General features: G+C 51.7%; 1 protein-coding gene across 7 annotated transcripts in view; it reads right to left on the bottom strand.

Annotated features, from left to right (window-relative positions):
* The window catches only part of RREB1 (ras responsive element binding protein 1), a 177,633-nt gene that overhangs the window by 13,438 nt on the left and 151,015 nt on the right, over window positions 1-13,180 (bottom strand). For all 7 annotated transcript variants that reach the window (XM_082664127.1, XM_082664132.1, XM_082664133.1 and 4 more), the window contains 2 exons: window positions 5,027-5,216; window positions 1,084-3,976 (listed from right to left, as the gene is read on the bottom strand). In XM_082664127.1, coding sequence (XP_082520253.1) covers window positions 1,084-3,976; window positions 5,027-5,216 — 3,083 coding nt within the window. The remainder of the gene's footprint in view (window positions 1-1,083; window positions 3,977-5,026; window positions 5,217-13,180) is intronic.

Genomic DNA, 13,180 nt, shown 5'->3' with positions numbered 1-13,180 from the left:
GCGACTCAAAATACAGGACGCCCAGCTGAAATCTGAGTATCAGATACGCAACAAATAAGTTTTTAGTATATCCCAAATAGTGCACGGAAGATATTTATACTAAAAATTATTTGTTGCTTATTTGAAATTCAAAATTTAACTGGCATCCTGTATTTTATCGGGCAATCCTATACCATACAATTCTTTATTCTGTTTTAGGTCCTATCAATTAATATTTGGGTGGTGATCTCCAAAAGGCTAAGGATCTCACCCAATCTGTCCTTAGTTCAAAGATGTAAATTTTGAATACTCAGCTTGAATATTCAGTAACTCATAATTAAGATGATCTTAAGATGACCCTAAGTTGTAGGGTCATCTGACTACTAACTCCCTGGTATAAAATTATTTAAAGTGTATTTCTTATCTCAAATTTCTCTTTAAAAATCAATGCACGACAACATTTGAAAAATACTTTTGGGATATCTTTTTGGCAACTTAAGTCTGTTACTTAGAATAATATTTTAATTGCGTGTTTCTCTCTGCAACAGCCAACAACTTTAGTATAGATAAAAAATTTTTTAAATTCTAAAGCTACTCTGTCACTGACGCTCACAATGAACAGGGGAAGAGGTAATCGCCTTAGTGAACTGAAAGGTAGCTGCAAAATTTGCAGTATTTCCCTTTATGAATACACAGCAGTCAAAAGAACTTCACAGAAGGTCTGCCATTTTAAAAGCTGCCTTGAATGCAAATTCTTCTGCCCAAGTCCCTGTTCCCCTAGCTGCCTCCTGTGCATAACCAAGCAGATAATGCCTCGACCACGTGAGGGATGTGATGGCCCAAGACCATCTCACCTAAAAACACCCTGCCTGACCCTTCCCTTCACCAGTAGCCCTCGGAGGCCCAGCCAACGGAAACAGGCCATTCTGGTTACACGAGCACACAGGGAAAAACTCTCGGCCCCATCAGGCAAGCCCCTGCTTCTGAGACTGAGGAAGAAGAGAAGCTAGGAATGGGGAGGCGGGAAGAGGGTCCCTCCTTCGACCCCACCCGTCGCCGCCCCTCAGCCCAGCGGCTGGGCCACAGCCTGCCCGGCCCTCTTACCAGTGTGCGTGAGCATGTGCCTCTGCAGGGAGCTGGCCCAGGGGAAGACCCGGGGGCAGTGGGGGCAGCTGATCCTCTGCAGGCAGCTGGCATAGGAGCTGCGCTTCGCCCTCAGCAGCCTGTCCTCCGGGGGGCTGCCCTGCTCGTCGTCGCTGGGCCCGCTGTGGTCTGCGGCCACCTCGTCCTGAGCGTCGTCCTCCGCGCTCTGCAGGAACGGACTGAACTTGTTGGTGTCCGTCGTAGCCAGCATCTTCTCGATGCTGGCGAACTCCCCGCTGGAGTCCAGGTCCACCCCGCCGCTGGTGCGCAGCCGGCTCCTCGTCCCCTTTTTCCGGCCCCTCTTCTTTGACAAGCCAGCTGGTCCCTGCTCAGCGGGCGAGGCTGTCTCTGGGCTGGTGGCAGCAGGGGAGGAGTCACTGGATCCTTTCCTGCTGGCGACATCGGTGGTGGCTTTGGAGACGGCGCCCCCTACAACATCTGCAGCTGCAGCGTTACTGCCAGCGCTCGCGGGCCCCGGGTCAGCCACCTTGGTTTTCAGCAAGGTGGGGGCCGAGGACACGGATGAGATGATCTGGGCAATGGAGGCCAGTGGGGGCAGCTCCTCTGTCACGGGGGGCTTTGGCAAAAGCAGGGGGGGCTTGGGGCGCAGCGGCCGCAGCAAGGCTGGGCTGCTTACGAGGGTGGAGTTGCCCAATAGCGGGGAGCTGTTGACCAGGGCTGAGGAGTAGATGGGCACAGCGAGTTGAACGGAGCCCTGCAGGGGCGGAGCCGGGGCTTCCGGAGTGCTGGCGGCAGAGGCCGCCGCTACAGGGGCCACGGGCTTTTCCAGGACCCCGCTGGGGCCCAAGGTCACCGGCAGGGTGGGGCAGGCTGGTGGACAGGGAGAGGCCTGCTCATTGCTCACGGGCTCCTGCTCAGGCTTCTTGGCTTCCCCGGGAGCAGCCGCGTCCTCGTCTCCTCTCCTGAAGTTCTTGGGGATGGACAGATCGATGGGCTCCATGGAGCAGTCGTATGGGGCCGAGGCGGAAGGGCTCAGGAAGGAGGCCGAGTTCTCCTGCTTCACTTGGACCAGGGCCAGGCCCTTCTGGGAGAAGTCCAAGGGCTCGTTGAAGTCCCCTGCGAAGTTGCTGGCGGGCTCCACTTTGACTGCGACGTGCGGGGGCAGCGGCTGGGCGGGGGCCCCGTGACGAAAGCCGTTCTGGGGCTCCAGGAAGGCGGCCAGGGGCTTGCGCTCACCCAGGGCGGCGCCGCCCTCCTCCACCCTGCCCGGGGCCTCGGTGGGCGCGTCGGCGGGGCCCAGGCCGTCAGCCGCCAGGACGTAGCTCTCGATGTCACGCTCGGGCACGTGCAGGTGCTGTTTGAGGACGTGGTGGATGCAGTTGCGCTTGGCCGAGAAGGCGGCGCTGCACTCCTTGCACTCGAAGGGCTTGCGGGCCTTGGGGCAGCCGCCCAGGCCGCGGCCGCAGTGCGCGCGCATGTGGATGCGGAGGGCACGGTAGTGCTTGAGGTCCTCGCCGCACAGCCGGCACACCGTGTCTGGGGAGCAGAAGGCGTCCACCATCTCAGCCGCGCTGCTGGTCACGTACTCGATGTTCTTCTCGATGTCCTTGCGTGTGGCCTTGAGGTGCTTCTTGCGTAGGTGCCGCTCGCAGTTGGCCTTGACCGTGAAGGGGTAATGGCAGATCTTGCAGATGTAGGGCCGCTCGCCGCTATGTGTGCGCAGGTGGCGGATGAGCGCGGCCTTGTCGGCGGCGATGTAGTCGCAGATGTTGCACTGATAGGGCGAGATGCCCAGGTGGGAGCGCACGTGCGCGCGCAGCACCCCCGAGAAGGCAAACACCTGGTTGCAGAAGCGGCAGGGGTAGAGCACCTTGCGCATGGCCGGCGTCTTCTTGCCGCTGGGGGCCGTCATGATGGCCTTGAGGTCCCCCTCCGTGATCTCCTGCTTAATCTTGGCCTCCATGCTCAGGGGTAGGAGGGCCTCGATGATGCTGTCCTGCTCCAGCTGCGTCTTCATCTCGGCCTGGCCCGGCAGCTCGAGGCGCGGCTGCTGCAGGAAGAGCTGTGCGGCTGTGTTTGGCTGCGCCCCCGACTGCGACTGCAGCAGGTGGGCGTCGGAGGCCGCCTCCACGGAGCCCCTGAGGAGCTTCAGCGGCGGCGGGGGCAGGCTGGGGCTGATGCAGCCCGGGGAGGCCTGCTGCGCGTTGACGAGGGGTGGAGGCGTGGAGGTGGCCACCACCGTCCGTGGTGTGACCAGGGGCTTTGGCTTCAAAGGGGGCATGTGTTTGAAAATGGCCTGTAGAGGGGCAGCGGGGGCCTTGGACAGAGGCGGAAGACTGATCTGAGGGGGGGCCGAGGCTGCCATCTTCAGGATCTGCTGGATGTCTGCCAGCTCGATGGCTGACTCCCCAGAGATGGGCTTGACCACAATACTGCTGTCAGGCTGGATGATGAAGCCCTTCTGGAAGGGCTGCAGGGACAGATGCTTCATGCTCTCCTTGGTGGCCGGAAGGACGGTAAGAGACCCGCCCAGGGAAGCAGCTTCGAAAGGAGACAGACTCAGCAAGTTGGTGCAGCCAGGGTCCTGAGGTAGCTGACACTTGAGTGCCTGGAGCTGTATTGCTTGGTTGTCATCCGGCAGCGGCTCCTCGGCCAGTGCAGGCCTGGCGTCTTCGATATGCTGCAGGCCCAGCATGGCCAGGAAGACCTTCTGGTCCGGGGCGTCGCCAGGCAGGGCCCTGGACTGCAGCTGTTCCCGTCCCTGGTCGGCAGTTACATGGGTCTGCTTGTGCAGGGTGAGCGAGGAGAGCATGGGGAAGGCCTTGTCACACGTGTCGCAGACGAAGCGGTGCTGCTCACTGATGCACCTGCGCAGGTTCGTTTCACACCAGGCCTGCACGGAAGCCGGGCGGGCGAAAGCAGGGGAACAGAAAGGAGCATTTAGAAATGATCGCCAAGCTGCGCAGCTGCCCCGGCATCCGGCCCTTCTCCACGGCACGTAGGGTGCCCACCTTCCCCTGCTCCCTAACTCCCGGACCGAGTAAGGAAACCAACTAAGCATCTTACGAATCCTTTCTGCTCGATGAATGACGCCGATCCCCAGGGTGTCTCGGCAGATCAGAACTGAAGTACGGTTAAGTAATAACACCACAGAGGTAGGATGAATTCTCTCTTTAAAAATGGGGGCCTTGCAAGCCTAACTGACGGCAACTACCACCATCAGTGAAGAACTGGCTTTCTCTGTGACTGTGGGGGAGGAGGCTGCCTGGGAAGGGGCACCATGGGGGAGGGGGCTACATGAGCGTACACACGTGGGTACGTACACACATGGACATATGCATGTGCACACATGGACGTATGCACATGGTCATGTACACGTGGAATAAGTCACTGAGTCTGGGGCTGCTGTGATGGAAAAATTTCACTGTTGATATCGTCTACCTCAATTTTTTTAAATTGGAAAAAAAATGGGTTCCAAAGTAGTTTTAGCAGGTGTTTTATAAGCAGAGCACAAATACAGCTCAGGCTAACACTGACCCAAAATATTTGAATAGAAGCTACAACACTAGAAATATTTAGCTGTGATATCGATATTAAAGAAATACTTAAAAAATACAAATTCAATTCACCTAGGGCTGTGTGGGGTAGTGAACAATTCACAACTTTAAACCCAAATGCCCCCAAATGGGCAAAGTACCGATGAGCTACACTCATACGCCAGTTAACATGAAATTCAGCACACAAGATAAAAGGCCGCCAACCCTCGTCAACTCAACAACTCAATGAAATGGGAAGGGCCGAGCTGAATTTCAAGAGAAAGGTACTATTAAACAGAAAAAAACCAAATGACAGCATTTTAAGGAAAGGAAGCCTCAGGTGAGGAAATTCAGTCCAGCTGTGTGGGCCATGGAGGTGGCTGCCAGTCATGGGCCAATCGGAATACCTGAGAAATGCGAGGAAACCTCCTACAGGAGAAGTCGGTGAAGCCTAAGTCGTGGAAGCCGGCAGGGATGGAGGGGTTGTTCTGGATGAAGGGCCTTCCCACTGCGTCCCTGGGAAGCTGCTTGTGGACCAGTGCGTTGTGGCGCAGCAGTCCTCGGTGTGTGCGGAAGGTGACGCAGCAAATGTCACATCTGCGGGAAGAAGACACAGGACGTAAGGAGGCGGCCATGCCGGGGCGTCCACCTGTCCGTTAGCCGTATTGTGTTTTCTGTTGCTTCATTTCAGTGGAGCAAAATAAAAAGCATGTGACATCAAGAAGCCAGCCACCTCATGGTGAGCAACAAAAGACTCTCCCTTTAAGAAAAAATTTATGTCCTAGCAGCCTCTGGATACCCAGTCTTTGCAGACGGCACAAGTGTGAACAGAGCAGAGAGGTGGGACCTGAGGCCACTTGCTCTTACCTGCGTTACACGATGTGGAGGGAACACTTCCCTCCCCCAGCTCCATGCATTCGGATTATCAAAAACATCTAGAAGCCCAAAAGCACAAACTTCCACAGCAGCTGGAGCAGTCACGCCAGCATCCCTGATATGTGACTGGGATAAAATGATAATCAAATCCTCCAACTGAACTGGTAGCACATGACAGTGATTATGTATTCAATTCTGCTATTGTTACCATCTATCTAAGAAATAACCATAGCTCCCGAATGCTGAGCCCACGCTAGGTGCGAGGGCACCCCACGGGGGTAGCGCACGACCCGGCAGGTGGGTGGGCATTCTCATCTTCATCTTCCAGAGGAAAACACCGAGGCTCGAAAATGTTCAGCAGCGTGGTGGAGGCCACACAGCCAGGAAGAAGCAAAGACAGTGTGAGCCCTGTTCATACTCCCACCCTCACCTACCATGAAGCCATCTCCCTATCCTAGAAAGACTCTTTCCAATGCGGTCCACAGAAAGATGAAAGACTATCACGCTTCACTTCAGAGATGACTGCATACACCTGACCCGTCCTGGGCCACATGGACGTGTAACAAACACCACTTTCTAACGGTGGCTCCGTTTTCTCCATGTTTCACACCAGTGCCACCTTCTAGGTCTTCACTGAGAGCCATCTTAAAACCCAACAAACATTAGGACATCACCCACATCCTTTAGACCTGCACTGAATACAGCGGCCGTGAAAGCCCTATTTAAACGAATTAAAATGTCCTTAGTCACAGGAGCCCCGTCTCATGGGCTCAGCCGCGACAAGCAGTGCAGGCCTGGCGCATTTCCAGGATCGCAGGAAATCCCATGGACAGCGCCTCTTTCCAACTGCTTTACACATACAAACACATCTGCCCCTCACAAAAGCTCGACGGCAGGTCTTACCCCTGTCTCACAGAGAAGGAGTCTGGGGCACAGAGGGGTACAGCGACCTGATTGAGCTTACACTGCACACACCTTAATGGAAACTTTTTTTGCCTTGAAATTCTTCTCTAGAAATCAAAGAGATAACGGCATCACCCATGAAGCAGCTGGGCTTCACGTGTAGCGCCGAAAGACCAGTGCCAAGTATGTGCAGCCCCGCTCCCTGTGCTGGGCCGTGGCTGGCACAGCAGCGTGCTCCTGTGTCCCCACCTCCTCGACACCCCCCCTCCCCCTGCTGACGCGCCCGCATCTCGCCACCAAGATTCCTGTCATCATTCAATTAAATTTAGCATGCTGGGTTCCCACGAGCCACTCAAAACACAAACCCCTTTTGAGGGACTTCTGGTTAAGCTCACCAACTGTGATAAAGGCTCTGGGCAGGGATGGCCGCAGAGAACCCAGACGCCTATAGGTATGGAAAGTTCTCACGCGGTGGGCCTGCACAGCGCAGCTTCCATCTCTCCCCGGCCCTGCTTCCCACAATCCCTTGCACTGTTCAGATTTTCTCTCCCTGCACCTCTTCCTCTTCCCCTCTGTCCTGTCTGGGCCACAAGCAGGTGAAGTTCAGGGAACTGTCTGGAAGCTGGTCTGTGCCTTCCCTGAAAGGTGAGACTGAGAGGAAGTTAAGAAAGAAAGGACAAGTGCAAAGGCAGCGGGGAGCTGCCACCCAGTGGGCCCTCAGGCATTTTCCACCTGACGTCCATGATGACTCACTCTTCCTGAGTTAACAATTAGCACTGACGACATATATTTTGTGTAGAATATTTGCAAAGTGTTTATAATTAATTTTTACCAGCGTTGGGACATTGCAACAAATACTTAAGCTCAATTCATCCTAGCAACCCAGCCAGTGTGTGACCATCCCATCACAATGGAAGCAGAGGCCTGGTTCTCGCTCACCCTCAGAAGACAGCAGGGCTCACTCCGTCTGGCAGAGAAAGGGTCGTTCATCAAAGTTGGGTAAAGGGGTGGGGTGGGGGGGACCCCTCATTAAAAACAAAAATTCACGCACATTTAATATTTTACTCAACCTAAAACATATTCAGTTGATCCTCATTATTTGCAGAGTCTGTGTTTGTGAATTTGCCTACTTGCCAAAATTTATTTGTAAACCCAAGTCAGTATTCGCGGTGTGTTCTTGGACAGGCAACGCAACAGAGAACAGAGTGGGAAGAATCTGAGTTGCCTGATGCACACGTTCCCTGCTGGGGCTGGACAAGGAGACGCTCTGCCCTCTCATGTAAGCTCCTACTGTAAACAAGTGTCCTTTCCGCTGTCTCTTTAGTGCTGCCACATTTCTAGCATTTTAGTGCTTCTTCTTGATGAGTCTGCTATTTAAAATGGTCCCCAAGGGCTTCCCTGGTGATGCAGTGGTTAAGAATCCGCCTGCCAATGCAGGGGACACGGGTTCGATCCCTGGATTGGAAAGATCCCACATGCGGCGGAGCAGCTAAGCCCGTGCGCCACAACTACTGAAGCCCGCGCGCCTAGAGCCCGTGCTCCACAACAAGAGAAGCCATCACAGTGAGAAGCCTGCACGCACCGCAATGAGGAGTAGCTCCCGCTCCCTGCCACTAGAGAAAAGCCCGCACAGCAGCGAGGACCCAACGCAGCCAAAAATAAATAAATAAATAAATTTTAAAAATAAAATGGTCCCCAAGTGTAATGCTGAAGTGCCACCCTGCGTCGCCAAGAGCAAGAAGGCTGTGACGTGCTTTGCAGAGAAAACACGCGTGTTAGATGAGCTCCGTTCAGGCGTGAGCTGGAGTGCTGTCGGCTGTGAGTTGTGTTGATGAGTCAACAGTATATACTACACAGAGTGTCTTTAAACAGAAACACACTTAATAAAACAAGGTTATGTATCAATTAGTTCATGAAAATGTGACCAGAGGCTTGCAGGAAACTAACCCTGTGTTTCCTCCAGGAACAATGGTTCAGTGCCCACTAACTCTCTGTCTGTGGGGACTTCACGGAACGTACCTACTGGGTAACGAGACTCCACTGCACATTCAACTCGCCCATTTTTATGGGGGCCAAGGACTTAGGCTTGAGTCTAGTTCCACTGAGTGAAGATCCATGTTGTCATCACTGTGTGAGTCACACTCGTAACACAGCATCTTTGATTTCTGGTTTTAGATGCTTTCAGGTAGAGCAAGAACTTAGATTTTTGCAAACCAAACTAAAGCAGCATCCTAGGTTCTTATGATTGTTTCTTCAACTGTTCACAGCTGTCTTGCCCACCCTACATTTGACAGCAAAACAAACAAACAAACAACAGCAACAAAAAAACCTGTCCAATCTGGATTATGTGCAAGTATGCCCAACTCAGTTTTCACAGACTATTCTTTAAAAAAAAAACAACCAATATTTCGCTGGCTTACAGAAAATTTAATTAAATTACAGCAAATAATTATAAGTATTACTGACATAAACAGGTTGGGGAGAAATCATACTGACCCTCGGCAGCCTGCATGTCAGCTGCAGAAGGTGAGCAGGTGCGCCTGAGCAGTGGGCTGCACGCTTCTTGAGCTTTTAACCTTGAGCTTCTAACTTTAGAGTTAAAACGTTTTTGAGCATTTACCCCGTATCGGCTTGCTGTTGGTGAAATGTGTGTGTTATGTATCTTTATGTATTTATATGCACACATATATAATGTACCAGGTACACTATAAAATATAAAAACAGAAAATTTTAAAGGATAAGTGAAGAAAAGTCCCATTATTTTGCCTTTGTGCCCCAGAGATCTTTCTGAACACCTTCCTCTTTTGAGACTATGGCATCAGTGCAGAGTCTACTGGCCATGAGTATTCCACATGAGGGCATCACACGTGGGTTGTACAAGGGAATGGAGAGTGTCTCGGAAGGTGGCGATAAGGATTACTGCCCTTCTATCGTAGCCATGAATTTTCAGTAACGCTGAGTTTGCACCATTTATCTAGACATATCCATCTCCTCCTTCATTCTCTTATTCACCTTCAAACCCTTCCCATTTCTGGTATCTGGTACCAAGTTTGCGCTCCATACACACGTGGCAGAATTACCTGGCACCAACCACAGGCTGTGTCCTCCGAGGAAGGCAGGTGTGGAGCAGTGGGAGTATGGGTGCAGGGACCAGGGAGTCCCAGCTGGGAATGGGGAGTCAGAGTGTGTGACCTTGGACAACTTGTTTCATCTGTATTTCAGCTGCCTGCTGTGTAAAATTTCCCAAACGTGCCTGAGATAAGAATCCCCCCATGACCTTGTTAAAAACCAGATTCCTGGGGCCACTGCAGATGGACTGGAATCAGAATAACTGGAGGAGGAACCCAGGAATCTGTATTTGTGCAAGCACACCAGGTGCCTCTTACATCAGACAAGTGTGGAAAATAAATTAGAGAGAATCAAGCAAGAGGATCTCGAAGTTATGAACAACTGAAGCGACACGCCTGGGCGAGCTCATTCCCTTTCTGCCATGAGTCTCCGTTTTCTTTCTCATCTGTGTGTGGGGATCTTTAGAGTTACTGTGAATAACAGGTAACCAAATGCTCGGAGAACTACAAGGTCCTAGACCAAATTTAACCATTACTTTATAGCGCTAGGTACAAAAAAAAAATCAGGAATAACCCATTTCCTGGCAATTACAGCAGACACAAAAATGCAGGAAAAATGGAATTTTAATTTCCAAAGGCTGTATTCTCTCCTTTCGCTCTCGAGGACTCCACAGAACAGCAGAACTTCTCCACGGCTGCCGTTCAATCTGGAGACTCACTGGAGAGACGTGTGTTCCTCCTGGTCCTGCCTGCGCTGCAGCCCTGCTTCCTCATCACCCCGTTCCCTTCTGGAGCCACAGCCTGCACGCGCATGCACTCAAGCCTCCTAATGCCGTGAAAACGAGCCCTCCATCCACCACATCACACCTCTGTTTCCACAGGGTTTCAATCAAGGTGCTCCTATTTCACTTCTGAAAGGATATAGACTTTCATCTTACAAACAAACTTCTTGAAAAGTGGCAGAGAAAATTAAACTCTGCCTTGAAATCAGAAGCACATCAAGAAGCTGGTTAAAAAGAAGGAAAGAACCCTCGTGGGAAAAAACACTGCCCCCCATCTCACGCTTGGACCTCTATCTGCGGACAGACTTTAAATGAAACCATCGTGGAAAACAGTCACCCAGAGACATTTAGATTGCCTTTGTCAGGCAGAGACACTCGGTTCCTCCTGAGGCCCAGTGGAGGTCACTGCAAATCTGCAGGTGATGCTGCTGGCTGCCGAGCTGGGGCTATCTGCTAACTCGCTTCGGTCTGTCACCTTCATTAAGGCCACAGCCATTGATCAGGTGGTCCCTACCACTCTTCCCCTCGACCCCGGTTTGGGGGAGCTTTCAACCCTGCCAGGAACTCGTGAACAGCACACTGTAAAACATTTAGATGGAGTGGAGCTGACTTAAGAGTCACGGCAGAGTGACTGGAGGATGATTTCATTTTGCAAGTGCTCTGACGACGTGCCAGGGGGAAATTTTACAGATCCGAGAGGCTGCTTTCGGATTTTCTGGCAACGGAGATGGCCTTAAGTTGCAAACTGAGGGTAACTTTTCCAAATGGAAACTAACTTCTGCTGTCAGTAAGATAAATGCATTTAATGGGGGAAAGTGTATCTAGCTGTAGGGTTTAAAGAAGCTAATAACATTCCACCCACTCTTCTAAGAACAAAACTTTCTTTTTTTCTTTTTAAATCACACATACTCAAATAGATTACCGTGAAGAAAACAAAAATTCATTATTTGAAAAAACTCTCAAGGACAATTTAAGTAAAGGTGAGCTTACTTACGAAACGCAGGGATGAATGCCAATATGGACATCCTGCCTGCCCTTGGCTTACAGAAGGATGATCCCCTATATGTGAGCCCCAAATCGTTCTAATCACAGAAACAGTGTTTCTGTACCCAAGGCAGTTCACCAGAGCCCACTTCACCCAGAAAACACTTGAATCTCAGCACGTGTTAACAAATGCTTCTATGAGAAAGGAAGCACGTTTAGTTCAGAATGCGGGGAGAGCGACCTGCTCCCCTAACTGCAGGGTTCCACCTCCCTCAGGGCGGCTCTATTCCCCAGGCAGGGGCTCCAGCACTTCAGTTTACTCGGGGTGGGTGGTAAGGGAAGAGCTGAGGTTTGGGGCCTTGCAGGGTTGGAACTTCTGGAACCGGAGGGGAAAAGCTGCTGTCTGCAGCTTATCTGCTCTGCCTGCCGTGGCAGCACCTGCAGTGTCACTGAGGGGGCTTGGGGAGGTGTGAAGCAGAGACAGGAGGGGCTGGGCGGGGGGTCCCAGGGGAGAGAGATGCCCCCCCCCCCCAACCCAGCAGCAGGCAGGGGAGTGAGCCAAGTTTCCACTGTGGCCCCCAGTATACAAAGGAACAGATGGCAGGACTGGGGGCTGCCAGTGCTGGGGCTGGAGGGAGGCACTGTGATCCCAGAGCACCTTCACCATGTGCTTGATCTGTAGCCTGTCCTGTCCTCTCCTTCAGAAATCAAACAAACTCACACAGTCTCTCAGCACACGGGCTCTGGCCTTGACGTTGGCCTCGCCGGGAAGAGCACACTGTGAACGTGGTCAGAGAAGGCTGACTTCCATGAGAGTGGTAAACTGCACTGATCTTGAAGCTACCCTGCCAGCCACAGCTCAGGCCAGGGATGGGCCAGGCAGCTCCGGGAGGTCCAGGAAGTGCTCTCCTTTGTTAGCTGGGGCTTTGTCCTTTCAGTTCTCAGAGGGCTTCAATGCAAATGAATGAGGTTCTTGTTCATGCCCAGATCCACGACTAGTCTCAAAAAAACGAACGTCAGGATCTTAGAGTCACTGAGTCGAGGACTGACACGTAGCATGGCACACCCAGTGGGGCAGGGCACCACGGAAGCCGTTCTTTACAACACATGCCCTTCCTTCTTATTTACTTTTTAGAAGAAAACTGCAGAATTCTGGGCTGGGGTAGGAATGTGCTAATGATACCCATGCTATAATGGCGTGGGCACTGTGCAGGAAGTAGGGGTACAGGAAGAAGCTGTCAATGGAGCAGCTCACAGTAGGGCTGACAGTGACTTAGCAGGACTAACTCTCACAATTAAAGGCATCAGCCATGAAACAAGGAACGTGTAACCACTAACCAGAGTGGGTTTCCCAACTAACCTTCCTGAAGGATCTACAATGGAGGGGAGCTTGCGCGCACACACACACACACAAGACTGAGTCAAACCAAGGTAAATGTGAAGGCAAAATCACCAGCAAAAGCATCTACAGAAATGGAAAAGAAGGCCACCAAAAAGCTTAAAAAAAAATATTTTTAAGCCTTGTGGCTAAGCAATTCTGGGACTAACTCCTCCTAGGGTTTGCTACAGTAATACTGTGTCATCTGGTGACCCCTTACTTCCACATTGTTCTATCATGTCTCCCAGTTAAGGGACAGACAGACAGATGACCCCCACTGCCACATGAAAGGGTTAAATTTTTTTCACTATGCTAAACATATTTTTGAAAGACTGCTTTGGCAAATTTCAAACATCAGGAAACACATTTCTTTAGAATCTCAGGTTTCCCCAACAATCTAAGGGAAATGATGTGCGGTTCTATAATTTAAAGGTATCAGGACCTTTCAAGCTTCTAATCATCTGGGTTTCTGTACAGTTGGATCACAACATTTGGGAGGCAGGACTCAAACCAAATGTAAACAGCCATTCAGCTACCCAGTCTTTACAAAAGCAAAATCAGATAAAAGTG

Source organism: Grampus griseus (assembly GCF_964374135.1).
Source record: "Grampus griseus genome assembly, chromosome: 10".
NCBI lineage: Eukaryota > Metazoa > Chordata > Mammalia > Artiodactyla > Delphinidae > Grampus > Grampus griseus.
Note: the sequence above shows the minus strand (reverse complement) of the source record. Positions and strands in the feature narration are given on the sequence as shown.